At 36.7% G+C, this 18254-nt stretch overlaps 1 protein-coding gene across 1 annotated transcript in view; it reads left to right on the top strand.

Annotated features, from left to right (window-relative positions):
- Positions 1-18254, top strand: part of usp14 (ubiquitin specific peptidase 14 (tRNA-guanine transglycosylase)) — a 72766-nt gene that overhangs the window by 41835 nt on the left and 12677 nt on the right. Inside the window, exons 3-8 of the mRNA XM_039754720.1 lie at positions 398-430; positions 1061-1165; positions 1895-1998; positions 9700-9758; positions 10592-10722; positions 15427-15507. Coding sequence (XP_039610654.1) covers positions 398-430; positions 1061-1165; positions 1895-1998; positions 9700-9758; positions 10592-10722; positions 15427-15507 — 513 coding nt within the window. The remainder of the gene's footprint in view (positions 1-397; positions 431-1060; positions 1166-1894; positions 1999-9699; positions 9759-10591; positions 10723-15426; positions 15508-18254) is intronic.

The following is an 18254-nucleotide window of genomic DNA, read 5'->3' as shown; positions in this document are numbered from 1 at the left end:
GAATCAGATGAGATTTTCTTAGATGGTTACCTTTCATTGAGCCTTTGGACCACAACTTATGCATAACCAACTGTGTAGAAGCCTACATTTAAGTGTAAAAATATCCTACAATGCAGTTGTTGTGGTTTATCCAATAGATGCATCTGTTACGGATGATAATTCATAATACATTTCATTTTTAAAAATGATTGTATTGCTGTCTGTGTTCTTTTGTATTTTGTATTTTAACTGTGGTTTTGACGGTTCATTTATGACAATAATAGCCTTGATAATATCACTACCATGTAAAAATGCCTCGTAGTTATTATATACTGTACAAGATATACTGCTTTCCTGCTGCATTAAATCTAAATGTAACTTTTTGTGACAGATTTGTTTGAACTCTTTTGTGTTTCAGGATGATGAATGGGGAAACATAAAATTAAAAAATGTAAGTAAAATTTTAGCTCTTTAGTAGAAGTTATTTTAGAACATTAGGAAAAATTTGACAAGAGCAAGCCATTTAGTTTTGCCATAAGTAAACTGGAGCTCCTTACTATTGAATGTGCTACGTACATTTACTTTGTAGACCAATTCTGGCTTTTCGTAGTGATTGACCTCGACTTTTGTTAATGGTAATTGGAAAACACAATTTTGCAGGAAACTGTATTATTTTTAATTCATGCAGGTAATTAGTAGGAATAATGTGAATTTTGGGTATACATATTTCATCCTTTAGCACATATTGCAAAAAAGTAGTTTCAGTCAGAGTTAAATGTAACACTTTAATCTGTAATTTTGTACCTTACAAAGTTTTAGAGGGTTTAGATCAAAAGCAAGGTGCGCTGAATTATGGTTTACTTTACTTAATTAAATACATACTTAACTTGACATAATGTGGCTAATAATGGAACAGATCCAGGTCTTTTTGATCTTGTGAGTGTTCATAGTAGGAATGTATACCTTTTCATTTGAACACTTTTTGTGTGTGTGTGTCCATACTGATAAAGAGTGCATAAAACTTTTATTTGCCTTTGCATACACTTTGTAACTTGATGCTGAATGGTGATTACCTTCCTAGGGAATGACATTGTTAATGATGGGCTCAGCTGATGCTCTACCAGAGGAGCCTTCTGTTCGACCAGTTTTTGTTGAAGACATGACAGAAGAGCAGCTAGCATCAGCTGTAAGTACTGATGAGTTTGGCCACTCTCCTACACATTATTATAAGAAAGAATCCTTACAAGCAGGTAATTAGACTCGTTTTGTTTGATTAGTAAGTTGTTGGAAGATCACTTAGTATGAAATACGAAGGCTTTCCTGGTTCTGTTGTACTCAACAGGAAAACTATGTACATTAAAAGAGGCTACATTTTTTTATGTAGTTCACGGACAGCAATGGGTTTCTTAGTTACCAAATTAAATCACATATGTGAGCATAAGATACATTATTAGTGTCTGCTTTTAAAATATGGAGTTATGAATAATACACCGTTTAATACTCTTGGGAAACCTTTTAGATTTCTGTTTTTTGTAAATAAATATTTTGTCAGGAATGGCTGAACAGAAAGTTGTATGCTGTTCCAGCATGACTGACTAATTAAACACTAGCATAAATGTCTGAATGTATTATTGTGTTATGTTCCTTTTTGAGGTTTTACTTTTGTCTTTTCTGTAGACCCTTTTAAATTTAGCAAATAATATGCAATGTGAATAAATGTGTCCAATGCATTGATTCTGGAGGCAATTAAATTCTTTATATTGATTTTATTTTATTTAAAGAACAAAACACTGTACAAAAACAAAACAAAAAAATACATTTTAGGGTGACTATTATTGATAAGAGAGTCTATCTAAGTTGTTTTTTGTTTAGAATAAAACGTTTTATTTATTTGTCTATTTTTTGCCAATAACAGATGGAATTACCCTGCGGTCTAACAAATCTTGGTAACACTTGCTATATGAATGCTACCGTCCAGTGTCTGCGATCAGTACCAGAACTCAAAGAGTCCTTGCGGAGGTGAGTTCCAGATCTCTGTAGCTTCCTGTCAAAACATAGTCCCTTGGTGGATTATCATAACAGATACTACAGATTAGCCCAAATTTCTCCATTAAAACATTTCTTTTAGAGTAGTGAGTACATTGTTAGCTAATATAAAGTGGTCCTATTAGTGACAAATTACTTAGTATATAATCAGGCAAATTGTGATACTAGCACATCTAGCTTCCACTACTCTTTCCCATAACGTCATGCTGTGGCTCATCAATTTTATTCATCTGTAGTTGCTAAAGTCCTGCACATCCCCCTTATTCTTAATTATCGGCACCAGTACCCTTCTTCTCCACTCTCACTTTCCAAGTTTCCATTAAACAATCTGGTTAAAAACTCCACTGCCATCTCTCCTAAACACCTCCATACTTCCATAGGTATGTCATCTGGATCAACAACAACCTTTCCATTTTTCATCCTCTTCATAGCTGTCCTTACTTCCTTCTTGCTAATCTGTTGCACTTCCTGATTTACTATCTCCACATCATCCAACCTCTTCTCTCTCTCGTTCTCTTCATTCATCAGCCTCTCAAAGTACTCTTTCCATCTGCCCAAAACACTCTCCTCGCATGTGAGTACGTTTCCATCTTTATCCTTTATCACCTTAACCTGTTGCACATCTTTCCCAGCTCGGTCCCTCTGTCTAGCCAATCGGTACAGGTTCTTTTCTCCCTCCTTAGTGTTCAACCTCTCATACAACTCATCATACACCTTTTTAGCCTTTGCCACCTCTCTCTTCACCTTGCGCCTTATCTCCTTGTACTCTTGTCTACTTTCTGCATCTCTCTGACTATCCCACTTCTTCTTTGCCATCCTCTTCCTCTGTATACTATCCAGTATTTCCTCAGTCCACCACCAGGTTTCCTTTTCATCCTTCCTCTTTCCAAATGTCACGCCAAGCACCCTTCTTGCTGTCACCCTTACTATATCTGGTGTAGTTTTCACTTCCACCCGATGCCCGTCTCACCTTCTCCCTAAACTGAACATTGCAGTCTTCCTTTTTCAACTTCCACCATTTGATTCTTGGCTCTGCCCTCACTCTGTTCTTCTCCAACTTCATCCTACAGACCACCATCCTATGCTGCTTAACTACACTTTCCCCTGCCACCTCTTTGCTGTCTTCAGTCTCCTTCAGATCAACTCTTCTGCATAGGATGTAATCTACCTGTGTGCACCTTCCTCCACTCTTGTATGTAACCCTATGTTCCTCCCTTTTCTAAAAATACGTATTCACCACAGCCTTGTCCATCCTTTTGGCAAAATCCACTATCCTCTGACTTTCTTAATTCCTCTCCTTGACACCATACCTACCCATCACCTCCTCATCCCCACTGTTCCCTTCACCAACATGCCTATTGAAGTCTGCTCCAATCACCACTTTCTGTCCCTTGGGTACACTGTTCATCACTTCATCCAACTCGCTGCAAAAATCTTCTTTCTCCCCCACTGGTGGTGCATATGCACTAACAACATTCATCATCACACCTCCAATTTCCAGCTTCATAATCATTACTCTGCCTACTTTTCACCTCCAAAACACTCTTGACATACTGTTCCTTCAGAATAACTCCAACCCCATTTCTCCTCACATCCACACCATGATAGATCAATTTGAATCTACCTCCAATTGACTTGTCCTTACTCCCCTTCCATTTAGTCTCTTGCACGCACAATATATCAGCCTTCCTTCTTTCCATCATATCTGCTAACTCTCTCCCCTTACCAGTCATACTGCCAACATTCAAAGATCCTACCCTGAGTTCCACTTTCTTTAGTTTCCTCCTCTCCTCCTGCCTCTGGACACGTCTCCCCGCTCTTCTTGTCGTCCTTCTTCTTCGGCCAATCTGTAGCCCAATTTCCTCCAGCACCCTGTTGGTTAACAGTACTGGTGGCGGTCGTTGTTAACCCAGGGCTTGACCGAACTGGTATGGAAATTTGTATTGTTGTCCGCATATTGATTTGGCAAAATTTTACACCGGATGCCCTTCCTGAAGTAACCCTCCCCATTTATCCGGGCTTGGGACTGGCACAAAGAAACACAGTGGTTTGTGCATTGCCTGTGGCTGGGTTAGCTAAATGGTACTTTGTCTATATTTAGTAAATTCATGACAGATTTAGAGAGAAGCTAAAGTTAGAGTAAAGTGGAGGAATTATGCCTTGGACCTGTCTAAAGACAGAGCACTTGATGATGGTGACATTTTCATTGATTTTCATTAGTAAAAATTTACATTCAGTGTTATCTCCTGACGGAGACTTGGCAGCTCAATTCTGATTTTACTAATCTGATGGAATTGTGCCCTGAGGACTGCTTTTTCATTAGCAGACCACAGCACACCGGCCCTGGAGGTGGGATCGCCATGGTTATTAAGAAGTAATTTTTATGTCATTCTGTTCCTACCATTTCATATAAGACTTTTGAACTTCAGATTGTTAAAGTTGGGCGTGTAACCCCAATATATTATATTTAAATTTATTGTCCACCTGGTGCTTTTTTTCAAGATTTTGTATCCACCATTATTAAGCTGGATAGAATAATAATGCTTGGTGACTTTAACATCCATGTGGATTATATTTCATGTAGTGTGGTTTCTGAATTTCTGTGTATCACCGACTCTCTTAATTTTGTACAACATGTTGTTGGCCTTACCCATAGTCGGGGTCATACATTGGGTTTAGTTTTTTCTTATGGAAGTTAGCTTAATGATGTTACAATTTGTAATGTAACTTTTAATGATCATATGTGTGTTTTGTTTGACTTGTCTTCAAATTTAGAGTTGTCACCTTGTGTTAACGCTAGGTATACTTGTTTCATTAATGAGTCAGTGATTAATCTGTTAATTTATTTGTGGCATTTGATGCCGGCAGTAATATTGATAATGTTGAGTTAGCAGTTCAATGTTTTAATGACCATTGTACTGATATTTTGAATAAGATTGCTCCTCTTAAAATCGGGCAGCGTTCTGTTACCCATTCATTTCCTTGGATGAATGACTCCATTTGTAATCTTAGGCATTCCTGCCGAAAAGTGGAGCGCCTGTGGAAGGCTACTAATCTGGAAGTTCATCGTTCATACTTAAAGGATTTACTTGCTTTTTTCAATATTTTGGTTAGGGCTGCTAGAACAGCTTATTTTTCTAATCGTATTCAGACTCGCTAGCGTAATCCCAAAGTGCTATTTGATACTATTCACAAAATTATTTCTCTATCTCAATCTATTGTTCAGGTTTTTTCTGATAGTGATTGTAATAATTTTCTTGCATTTTTTATTGGCAAGGGTAATGTTGTTTGGGCTAATATTGTTCCAGCTGTCCTACCTAGTGCTCTCATTCAGTCATGTTCTGAGTCTTTTGTGTTCTCAGAAGTTTCACTTTCTGACTTGCTCAGGAAGATGAAACCTTCATCATGTCCTACTGACCTGTTACCAACATCATTAATATTAAAATCTTTGAGTTTTATAGGTCTGTGCCTTTTGAATATCATAAACTGCTCCTTGAGATCTGATGTGGTTCCATTGTATTTTAAACATGCTGTAATTCAACCATGGTTGAAAAAAATCTAATTCTGATCCCTCTATTTTGAGTAATTGGCAATAAAAGGCAGTTTTGAAATTGGCCTGCAAAGTTTTGGAAAAGGTGGTTGAACAGCAACTTTGTGCATTCTTAGAAAAGCAGCGGTTCTTTGATTCTTTTCAATCTGGTTTTCGGAGACAGCATTCTACAGAAACAGCTCTTCTAAAACTTTTTAATTATCTTTTAATTGCTGCTGATGCAGGCAGGTGCTCTGTACTTTTACTGTTAGATCTTACCGTAGATTTTGATATGGTGGACCATCGGATCTTAATTAATAGATTAGAGCTGTTAGGTGTCTCTGGCTCTGCTTTGGACTGGTTCTCCTCTTATTTGTCAAATAGGAGTTTCTCAGTCGGTGTAGCTGGCTTTTCATCTGACTCTGCTCTTTTGACATGTGGAGTGCCACAGGGCTCGGTCCTTGGACCTGTACTTTTCTCTTTATATATTCTTCCCCATCTCAGATTCTTAACTCTTTTAAGGACATCTCCTATCATCTATATGCAGATGATATACAGCTTTATTTTTCATTTAAGCCTAAATAAATTAATACTTTGGTCACTTTGGTTGATTGTCTGTCTCAGGTTAATGGCTGGCTCAGTAGTAATTACCTGCAGTTGAATTCAGGAAAAACTGAGGTACTAATTGTTGCTCCTGTTCTTCATTCATGGGGTTCATGCCTTTTCAGTCTGTGGCACCAAGTCTATAGAATAGCTTGCCTTGTGGTCTGTGTGGAGTCGAGTCTGTTGATTCTTTTAAAAAACAACTAAAAACATTTCTTTTTAAACAAGCTTTTAATCAGTGCTGAATAGTTTTCACTTTGTTTATTTATTGTTTTTATTGTTTTGTTTGTTTTGTTTTAACTGTTTGTATTTGTTCTGTATTTGCTGTTCAGCGCTCTGTGACCTTTTGTCCGTGAAGGGCGCTATATAAATAAACTACTACTACTATCCAAATTTAGAATATTCAGCAGTTTTGTAACCTATCAAAATATAATTTTTAATCCAGTGATTATATTGTTTGTGCAGTATATTCCCAGGGTGAATGAGGGCTGAGTAACTAAGAAATGCTGAAATTGTGAATTTTGCCAGACAATAATAAAAAAAAAAAATGTCGTTAAGTGCTGAGCATTTGGGTATGTTAAATATGATGTGTAAAAATAGAAATTAACTTTTAATTTTAATTTTTAACCATGGCAGACATCATACTTGTCATTTATAAAAGGCAAAACAGAAGAATCTGTGTTAGTGGATCAATACTTTCAATCATTGATGTTATCACACTTATTCTTCATTTGCAAAGATTATGTAAACCTAGCAGCTATATCAGCCCTAAATATTACTGTCGGCAAGCCGCCACTTGATCATTTGGCTTTGTTTGTTTTCTTTCTGTGAATTAACATGGTGGAAAAATGTACTTATCTCCCATCATAATTGTCCAGACACTTTATGGAATCTGTCTCGAAATCTCAACTTGAAAATAGAATAGAAAAAAATATAAACATTGGCTAAGTTTTAATAACGATAAAGATCTAAAGTAACTATTGAGTCAGACTTTTAATCTATATACTATTCTACAGACAGCAACTTTAACAAATCTATGTACATAAAAGGTCAGGAGCAAACAAAGTTTTTTTTTTTTTTTTTAATTATTAGATTCTGTGCAACAAAGTGCTTAACCAAAATTCTAGAGCATTTGTGGAGTATTCTTTAAAAAAGTAAAAAACACCTAAGTTACTGATAAGTCAGCTTTATTTCAGGTACATAACACTATAAACCATCCTGAAAGGCTGGAGGTTTTACCTGCAGTATTTCAAGACTCCTTATAGGCAAACCCCAGAAGACGTTTTTGTGAGTTTGATTGTGTGATAGTAAGATGAAGGAATTTAGCCACAACCCACAGAAACAAGAACATGCCTTGCTTTGTTATCCAGTAATATTTATATATTTATCCAGTGTGTGTGTATATACAGTATGTATGTGTGTATGTGTCTTGTTAGTTTGTGAGGGTAAGCCACAAAAGGTCATTGCTAAAGAAGCTGGCTGTTCACATATTGCTGTATCTAAGCATATTAATGGAGGTTGAGTGGAAGGAAAATATGTGTCAGAAAAATGTGCCCAAGCAACAGGGATAACCCCAACCTTAAGAGGATTGTGAAGCACAGCCCATTCAAGAATTTGGGGGAGATTCACAAGGAGTGGACTGCGGCTAGAGTCGGTGCTTCAGGAGCCACCACACACGGACATATCCGGGACATGGACTACAACTGTCGCATTCCTTGTGTCAAGCCACTCATGAACCAGAGACAACATTAGAAGCGTCTTACCTGGGCTAAGGAGAAAACCGACTGGACTGTTGCTCAGTGCTCCAACCTCCTCTTTTCAGATGAAAAATAAACTTCGCATTTAATTTAGAAATCAAGGTCCCAGAGTCTGGAGAAAGAGTAGAGAGGCACAGAATCCAAGTTGCTTGAAGTCCAGTGTGAAGTTTCCACAGTCCGTGATGATTAGGGGAGCCGTGTCATCTGCTGGTGTTGGTCCACTGTGTTTTATCAAATCCAAAGTCAGCACAGCTGTGTACCTGGAAATTTTAGAGCAGTTCATGCTTCCCTCTGCTGATTAGCTTTATGGAGATGCTGATGTCATTTTCAAGCAGGACTTGGCACCTGCCCACATTGCCAAAAGTACCAATACATGGTTTAATGACCATGGTATCACTGTGTTTGATTGGCCAGCAAACTCGCTTGACCTAAATTGTCAAGAGGAAGGAGAGACACCAGACCCAACAATGCAGACGAGCTGAAGGCCACTATCAAAGCATCCTTGGCTTCCATAACACCTCAGCAGTGCCACAGGCTGATCGCCTCCATGCCATGCCACACTGATGCAGTAATTCATGGTAAAGGAGCCCCAACCAAGTATGCGTACATGGACATACTTTTCAGTAGGCCAACGCTTCTGTATTAAAAATCTTTTTTTATTTCTTTATTTTTAAATTGGTCTTATGTAATATTGTCATTTTGTTGAGATGCCTGGGTGCCGGCTGTTTGAGCTTCTCGCTCGCTCTGTCTGTCTATAATACTCACAGAAAATGTAACACAAACACATTTTCTTACATTTCCTAAGTAACATGGGCTTTTTGGCCTTGATGCTGTACTATTGTACAGAATGACATGAGTTTTGTTTAGTCTAGGAAAACATGAATACCTTCTGTACAAATGTCAAACATTTCTAGCACGTGAGATTTGGGTTAGAAGCCCTATTTCCTACCAGTGGTTGTTAAAATATGCAAAAATACCCTTCTTACTGACATCACCTCAAAGCAATTAAGACCAACTTGCAGTTTCAATGATTTTTAACAAGACTACACATTTTATAAGCTTCATTATATATTTTAGAACTTGTTCTTGGGGTATTGTTACTCTTTGCACTATTAATGCAAATTGATATATTAAATAATTATTCATTATTAATGGCAATGCTTTTGTTTAGCAAGTATTCCTGTTTATACCCGAAGTGAAGATGCACAATGATAGCTTTTCATTTGCTAATGAATTTTTGTACGCATTGATTGCAAATATGAAGGTGGTATTTTTTTGTTAGGTATTTATTTTTATTGCCATTCAGAGGTATGCTTCAGCCTTCACAATAATAAATTCTGTCAATGTCTGATATTTTGTTAACAATATAAGCCCTTGTTAACCAATAGTGAAAGTAAGACTAGTGCATTATGCAACCCTGAGTATTTGAGAAAATGTTGTAAAAGAATTTTATTTTAAAATAAAACTATATTGATTCCACACTTGTCTGAAATTCTACCCCAACCAAATAACTTTTAGTATTTTCTGCATGACTGTAGCAAATTAAGATCAGTTGATACAATGGTATTACAGTAGGTGAGAACTCTGTATCAAGCAGACCTAAATTGAACTAACATCTTGTTTACTTGGGTTTGCATGCTTGCATACAGTACATGAGTGTGGCATTCTGCCACAGCTTAAAATAAACCTCCGTATTATTTAAAAGCATTGGGATGTATACAGAGTAAATTCTATTAAAATATGTCATAGGTTTACATATAATAGATGAAACCTTTTCTTCCCCAGTTATGCAGGAGTCTTGAGTGCGTCAGGAGCGAATGCATCATCACAGTACATTACAGCAGGTAGGAGGAAATTGTCTGCTTTGTTTTATTGTTTTTTTTTTTATGATTGCATTTTATAATATTTGGTGTTTTAGTGTTTGGTGTTTGTAGTAACCTGTCTGCAGCTCTTAAATACATTTTTCCTATCCCCACTTTGAGTCACACATTTGATGTAGTGGCATATGCTGCGTTGTGACTGTTAAGTGAGACGGTCTTGATGGTATATACCACATGACGTGATAAGTACTCTCTCTAAGGGTTCAGAAATCCCTTTCATTGTACCTAGTAGTTACATACTGCTTAAACCCACCTATCTCGAAAATAAAAATGATGTATTTTTGTGCAAAAAGTCCAAAACATTATTTTTTTAATTTTCTTGGGGCATGTTACACTGTGTTATGAGTTGCATAACTATGTTTTAATGATAGATATTGTCTTTAAAATGTCTGTAGCTTGATGGTGCTATTTTACTTGGGCAAGTAAACAAATGTTTTTTTATCCTGATCAATATTATTCAGTGAACTTTACTGGAATTTCCAAAGTGTTTCTTTAGTACAACCATCGTCCTGACTTTGTACCTAGTGGGTAACCAAAATGTAATGCAGTTTTTACATAAGTTTAAAAAAGCAGGACATTGAAACAATTTTACTGAGTATCATTATCAGCCATGTGGTCAGAATTGCATATACCTCTCCAGGTAAGTAACTGTCAAAAGTGTTTCTACTGATTTCATCCAGATGTTAATAATTAGTTTTCTTTACTTTGCTCTAAAAAAAAAAAACCTTATTGTTGGCTATCTTACCACATCTTTTGTAGCCACTTGTTTGCTACTTATTTGCTTTATTTTTATACAGCACTAAGGGATCTTTACGAATCCATGGACAAAACATCATCAAGTATTCCTCCTATCATCCTTTTGCAGTTTTTGCACATGGCTTTCCCTCAGTTTGCAGAGAAAGGAGATCAAGGCCAATATCTCCAACAGGTAAGCTACCCCTTTTTCACTTACACAGTTATGGTACATTTGAGAGAGCTTTTACATAATTGATATAGACATAACATTTTTTTTATGTTTTTATTAATTTTTGTCTACCATTAGAAAAACGGCTTTTCAAGAAAGGCACACAAATATACATTTGAGAGTACTGCTTTCTCTCAGATTCTCTTTAGTTTGCAACAGTGGTTCTTAAAATTTCTTTCTCACAGCCCAGTTTTGCCTTTTTTGTATTTTCAAGACCCAGAATCGCCGCTGACCATCACCCTGGATGTTCTCTTGGAAAATCACTGCTGATCGTCCACTCAGGGGAGGGAGGGAGGGAGGGAGGAAGGGTGGGCTATTCCCTTGGAGAGTCACTGATGGTCATCATCCTTTTAGAGAATTACCATTTGATTGGCATAGTTTTTCCCTTCTTGTAAGAGTCACAGATGCAGATTTTAGTGGAGCAACGGCATTTGCTTGACCTGCCTGCTGGGGCCTATCACAAGACACTCTGCAAACTGTACGCGACCCATTTCCATTGAGTACTATAGTGATTCATGATTCAAGACCCAAATTCAGACAATTTGTTTTGTCACGATCCATAGTTTAAGTACCTGTCGGTTGAAGAGCCTAAATTTGAAGTGTACGTTATGTTGTGGTGCAAAATAAATCTGTCCCAATAAGCAGAAATATTAAAGATAAAGGTTTGGGGTTCCAGATGGGAAGATTAGTCATAGATGAGAGATGTGCAGTTAAGAACACTTCTGTCATCAACCATTGTAACAGGATAATGAAGCAATATGGAATTGTTCTCAGCTATTTGAAAGACAAGAAAGGGATGGATGATGAGTGAATTTTAGTGGCATGCCAGTGGATAAGTTACCTTGGGGCCATTCTTCTTCTGGGTGTGCTATTTCTGGATTGTGGAGGAAATGAGCAAATATGCAGCTCTTTTGGCAAAGGGTATAACCTGTTCCTTTTTTGTTTTTATTTTAGCTCCGACAAATGCATTACCATTGTTGTAGTTTGTTTAAATCTAGATCAGAAAAGCATAGAGTGTAACCTGCCATTGTTTACAGCGTTTATGCTTCAAACAGACAGTCAAGCGCTGATTATCTTTAAGTACCATTGTATATCTCATTGTCATTTGCATCTTTTTAGATTGTCATTGTTTTAGTATCAGTAAAGAGTTCAACTCTACAGAAACAGAGATTTAAAAGTAAATATAAGCATGCAAATAAAACTGTGAAATGTTTTTATTGTTATTTTTTTCTAATCTAACTGGGGGCTAACCGAGGAAAAGGGCCAGCTATTTAAACAGGCGCAATTAGAAGCAGTATGGTACTCATTAATTCTATTAAGTGTTGACAGTTAACACCATACAGAGAAATAAATGACAACAAATGGTGAAGAAGAGCAGCTGGCTTAATTAACCATGACCTCAAAAACATTAATTAAAATTAAGGAAAATCTGGTCACACTTGTTATATAATTGTTTAAAGGTTGTTGGTATATGATAATTAATGCAATGATGGTAGTTAGTTTTTTGTTGAAATTAAATCCGCGTGATATTGACTAATTATGTCAGCCTTTTGAGGCATATAATCAATATGGACTACACTCTCAACATCCTAAAGTTTAAAAAAAAAAAACCCTACTTGATATTGGCTGCACTGGCTTGGACCTTGAATTAAATTGGTGTTAAACAGTGACCCAGTTAATATTATTGTTTAGCCTCTGGGTCATAATGATGTGTCATGGTTTTATCCCTAGTTATGAAGTGACCTTGACTCATATTGGAGAGACTTTAGGCCGAGAAGGAATTCTTTGGTAACTTTTGACTGATGCATGTAAAAGAGTATTGTTCTGTAGTGGTAAAAATTCAATGTACTATCAATCGTACAAAAGTTGATTTTGCGTATTCAGCATCCATGTTAAAACAGGAAACATCTACCATGAACTGCAAACTACAGCTAGAAACTTGTAACTCACTAACTTTGCTATACAAGAGTTGAACTATGATCATTTAGAAATCAGCACCATAGAAATACCATTTAGGCTACAACTTTTAATCATCCCTTATACAGTATTTAATATAGTAGATAAACACTAAAACATTTACTAGGCCTTTAGGCAGTTACAGAAGAGGTAGACATACATTGTCATACAAAGATATTCAGACCCTTGACCAATGTCCAGTGTTACAGAATAACAAATTCTACACTAAAATATGGTACTGTGTAATATTTTTATATTACAACACAGACTCAAAATTAATTTTAATGTAAATGTAATTTTATATTAGAAAATAATATTAACAAGAAATAAAGAAAATATTCAATTTGCATTTGTAATAATTCCTTGAGTTGGGTAAACTCTCTAAGTTCACACATGTGAAATACAATTGCGTAACAAAAACAGAATTGCTACAACTGGCCGAAAGATAGCTGTAAAAATGAAGACTAAAGAGTATTCCACAGGGGTTAGAAATAAAATAGAAAAGAGGTACAAAACAATGTCCACATTTTTGAATACCCTGATTTTTTTCAACTATCAGTAAATGAAAGATTCATCAAACTACCCAAACACTGCTTAAAAAAGCCATCCCTCAAAATGCTCCACACTAACAATCAAGTCTACTTCAGTCGTCTTCTTGGTGCTACATCAGAAGGTACGAGCGACTGAGGCCAATTTGATGACCATATTAAACAAACCAATCGGTAGTAGTGACGGACTGCGTGTACAAATGGCAGGGACTTAATCAGTACAGGTCTTTGACCCGCACTTACTAGGAATTCCTCATTTGTGACAAACAATTATAAGCCTCTCCATAGTTCCCCAATCCTTTAGTTTTAAATAATTTTCTACTAGCCTAATTGTACACCTGCCCAGTGTATTGGTGCGCTTTCTGTTCAAATATATCCCACCATGGTGGAACAGGTCCCATCTGGTCAAGAATGAACCCAAGTGTGTCCTTAAATGTATGCCTCTCTTTTTTACACCATGATTTGATACACATGTTAAATCTTATCATATCACAGTAACTTTATGTAAGACCACCAAGTCGCTTTAATCACACAGCTTAACACCTAATTCTTTAAATATGGATTGCAAAAATGGCATGGTCATTTTTTCCATCTCAGAAAATAACTGGATAAACTCTAACTCTAGCGAAGAGCCTATCCACCTATCTAGATAGATCTCCTAAGCTTAAAATAATTTTGATGACTGTTCCCTTTTAGAATATAAAAGCTAAATTTTAATTTAAATATATGTGGCATTATTTTAATATTGTGGTGCACATGTATCACACACACAATCAGAACTACCAGGAGGAAATCACTCACCATCAGTGAGCACAGTTGGGACATATTTATCCCAAAAATGCTGTTTTTCTGCAAAAATATGAAACTCTACAAAATATGAAACTTCGGGAACTGAAATATTATGCAAATAGCATGTTTCATTTGTCCTTTAAGATTGTATTCTAACATTAAACCATGAAGAATTTAAAAAATTAGTTGTGAGTTTCAGTGGTTCAAATTAAAATATCAAAGAGAGCAATATTTTAGTGTAGGATTTCATCTTCAGTAAATCTAGAAAATTGTTTTAGGATCCGAATACTTTTTTCAAGGTACCGAATTACTAAAATGCAGAATAGGTTTGGATTTGCAGTCCTAACAGGTCTGGGAATCTTTTCTCTGCCAATGATTATTTTCTGGAGAGCATTGGATGTCACTTACACAAGACATTGCAAATATTTTGTATCAAACACTTTAATCAATTTCAGACTCAATGTTTTTCAAAACTTGCACAACACTTTAAGGTTCAGTAGTTTCATATTCTTTGCAAGCAGTCTGATTACTCACATTATGTCCGCGCTCGGCTCAAGTTATTGACCTTCTGCACCTTCAGAGTCCATCTATTTTCAAATCTGCTTATCCCGGTCAAATTGTTGGCCATGTAAAACAGATCATGGCTTGCTTTGGGTGCAGGCGCAGAGATTCTTTAATTGTTCTTGGAAAAGCTGCTTAATGACCTGTGTGGGGAGCGAACTCATGATCAAAACAAGGCTGACCGGTATTCCACCAACACCTTGCTATAGTCCTTGCTATAGTTTAAAAAAAAAAAAAATACATTCTTACATTCATTAATGTTTCCCTCTTTTATAAGAAGAAATTAAAGTTACATCTCTAATTTAACTTTTCGCTTTTCATCTTTTGTCCGTGTGTAAGCATTGCATCCTATTTCTGTTAAGGCCTGTTTATTTAGAACTTAGGACCCTTGGTCATTAGGCCGCTATTTCATCCAAACATAGCCTGATCCATTAGTCTGCCTGCAGTTATATAGTTATAGCCATGGGTTTCTCAAATGATGAGACAGTTGAGCTGAACTATATTTGTTCAAAAATACTCTTGCTTACTGTTAGAGATAAATATGTGTATCTCTAACCATGTACAATTTATCAGGGGTGTTCAAGCAGTGGTAAGTGACACCAATTAAACATAACATGGGTTAAGTTGGATCTTTCATTAGTATTTGTAGTACAGCCTGCTTGCTTATTCTGAACAAAGAGAAGTAATACGTTCAATACAGGAGCACCACAAGTTGAAATTCAATATTAATTTCAAAGCCTTTTGTAGATTTTTTGCAAGTCTTGCATATTATGCCAATAAACAGTTTGCTTTTTAATTTATCCCTTATATGCAGGATGCCAATGAGTGCTGGTTGCAAATTATGAGAGTATTACAGCAAAAACTGGAACCACAAGTGAGTGATGCACCAATGGAGGTAAGTTGTTTGGCAGCAGTGTCAAGTTGTAACATCACACTAAGTTATAATTATTTTTTATATAAAACTATGAATTCTTGATAACTTATTGTCTTAATCCTGTTTTTTTATGTAACTCAAATTTAGTTCTAAGCTGGCAGCTCTTCTACTTGTTTAATAGAGAGTTCACTGGAAAAAAAACACTTTTATTCAAGTTAATTTTGAGTCCAGATACTGTATCTTTTAAAATTCTACTAGTGCATTGAGGAGTGCTGGCATATGGAAGTTTGTGGGTCTGTTATGTACAGTAACGTAACATCTGTATATAGTGATATTTTCTGTTAAATTCTTTCTGTGGTAATCTCTTTTATCTCTGATAAATTTCAAAAGTGAGTGGCCAGTGGCTCAATGGCGACTGCAAAGAGCAGTGGTTATAGGGGGAATCCTTGTCAAGTACCAAGTTGTAGTTTGAAATGATATTGTTAATACAAACAGAGGCCTCTGGACTAGTATACAGTAGTTTGATCCAATCACATATGTTTGGGCCATACCCAGATTTGCGCTGTGTTGTTTCTAGCTTCTGTAAATGTTGCTAATAGTAGTGGCGCTAACGTCTTTGAAAGTTTTTATAAAATTCCACTGAGTAGCCATCAGGACCTGGTGCTTTCCCACACTGGAGTGAGTTCATAGCATCTAGTAATTCTGAGAGTGTCTGAGTGTGGTAATGCGCGGGTCGCGTCTTACCAAATTTAAGTATATAGCAGCATGTATATTCGCTATAAGAAAGTGCACTTACCATTGGTGTGTTCAAGGCGCTGTCGCGGGACGCGGGCCGTCTAGCGGGTGAGCGCTGTGCGCTGGAGTGTTGGACACACGCGTGGGGCGGTATAATGGCCAGTACGGGCTCCGCCGTGTGTTCATTTTACGCCCGGTGTCCTCGCAGCCTGCCTAGTGCAGGCGGTTTAAAGTGCGGCGCGCCTAAAAGAGAAAGCCGGCATTTGATTGATTGAGTCAGAGATGGGGATCCCATAATGTAAGAGAAATGATTTTACTTACTGGTGAGTCAACCACGGTCGTGCTTGAGCTCAGCATAAACGTTGGCTGTACCGGAGGGCTTATACGGCCGACCCGCAGGAGTTTGGTTTTAAATACATAGTTGCTCGGGCGTGTCGCGGCGTGGCGTGAATGCGCTACCGTCTACCGGGATAGGTGCATGAGGTAGACATGTTGGCAGATTGGCTGGACAATCTTGCCGGTTATATTTAAAGAGTTACCGGCCAACAGGGGTCGTCAGTGGACCTAAGAGCGAGGTAGGAATAAGCACTGCTGAGCTATTTGTAGGAGCAGTTGTAATTTTGGCGGCTTTTGCATATATTCTTTTGTATATATTCTTTTTGTATATAGAGTTATATATCTCCTAGTGATTATTTTTGGTGGAGGTATATATACTTATTTGGTGCTGGGATAGTTTTTGACTTTTGGTTTGGTGCAATTGTTTTATTTTTGTATATACACACACTTGTTTTTGTGCATATTTCTTTCCTGCTGGAGGAACGTCTTGAACCAGGGATAAAAGAAGACAACCTTCATTATTGGAGCGTGTGTGTAGTTTTTGTAGGAGTGCACTGTTTTTGTAAATACACCATATTTTTCCTTTTTGTTTGTTTTCATTCATTTTTGAAGAGTCAGGGTTGAAGGACTGTGTCTTAAAGCCCACCTGACACTACTATATTTCTTTGTGTACAGCACTCTTGTAAATAAATTTGCACCATTCACCCTTCAATTTTTGTCTGTCTCATCTCTCCATTTGATCCCGTTCGGTTCATGAACTATCAGATGTCCAGAGTGTAGGCTGGGGCCACTTCTCACTACACGGGATATCACACTGAGGTTTATCCTGTTTCTCTGCACTAAGAGAATCTAGCTGTAGTATTTATAATGCATCAAACAACTCCTTTGATTGTGTCTTATCTCTGGTGTATTTTAGGTCTATTCTAGTGATTTCAATAATTAACTCTGACACTTTCTTGGTTTTCAATTTATTTTTGTGTGAAAGATATGAAATAATCTGTCCTCTTTAAAAACCCTAAAGAGTTTCCCAAATTATTCCTGCAGAAAGCTCTGAGGAAGCATTTGTCTCTAAAAAATAATCAATTTGCTCAGAGATAAATTCTTTACAGTTCTCCTCAGCTAATGACAGTGAGTTAAGAATAAGAGCTAAGTGTTTAGAGTATACTGACTTAAGCTCCATGATCAGAGTGGAGTTATCAGAGATAACAAAAATAATGTTCTTCCAAGATTTGATAGTGGGCAATAAATTATTATCTAGAACTCTATATTCTAAGGTGCATAGTTGTGTGAAATTACACAGCCTGTTTAAACATACTTTCTAGTGTCCGATTCAAAGGTGTAATACTTGGTTTGCTGATTCCAGGGTTCCATTCCAGGTTAAGGCTATTCCCTGATTCTCTGTGTTGATACTGCAGCATGTATTGGGCATTACTAAAATGAGTATATTGGACAATTCAGCTCTATTTTTATTGTATACTTCAAATTAGGTGAAATAGTTTTCAACTTTTACTATGATTTATATCCCATCATCATTTGATTGGAGTAATTTCACTTCACTTGCAATGCATTATAAATATCCCTTCCTGAGTGTGTACTAAATGTTTTTTATTCAGTTATGCAACTTGCTCAAGTGAAAAAATTATTTAAAATACACTGCCTTATACATTTTGCACTCTTGTCTTAATGATGCATGCAGT

The sequence above is a fragment of the Polypterus senegalus genome, chromosome 5 (assembly GCF_016835505.1).
Source record: "Polypterus senegalus isolate Bchr_013 chromosome 5, ASM1683550v1, whole genome shotgun sequence".
In the NCBI taxonomy this organism is placed as follows: Eukaryota; Metazoa; Chordata; class Cladistia; order Polypteriformes; family Polypteridae; genus Polypterus; species Polypterus senegalus.
The sequence above is the reverse complement of the archived record's forward strand: the minus strand, read 5'-3'. Positions and strand labels throughout refer to the sequence as shown.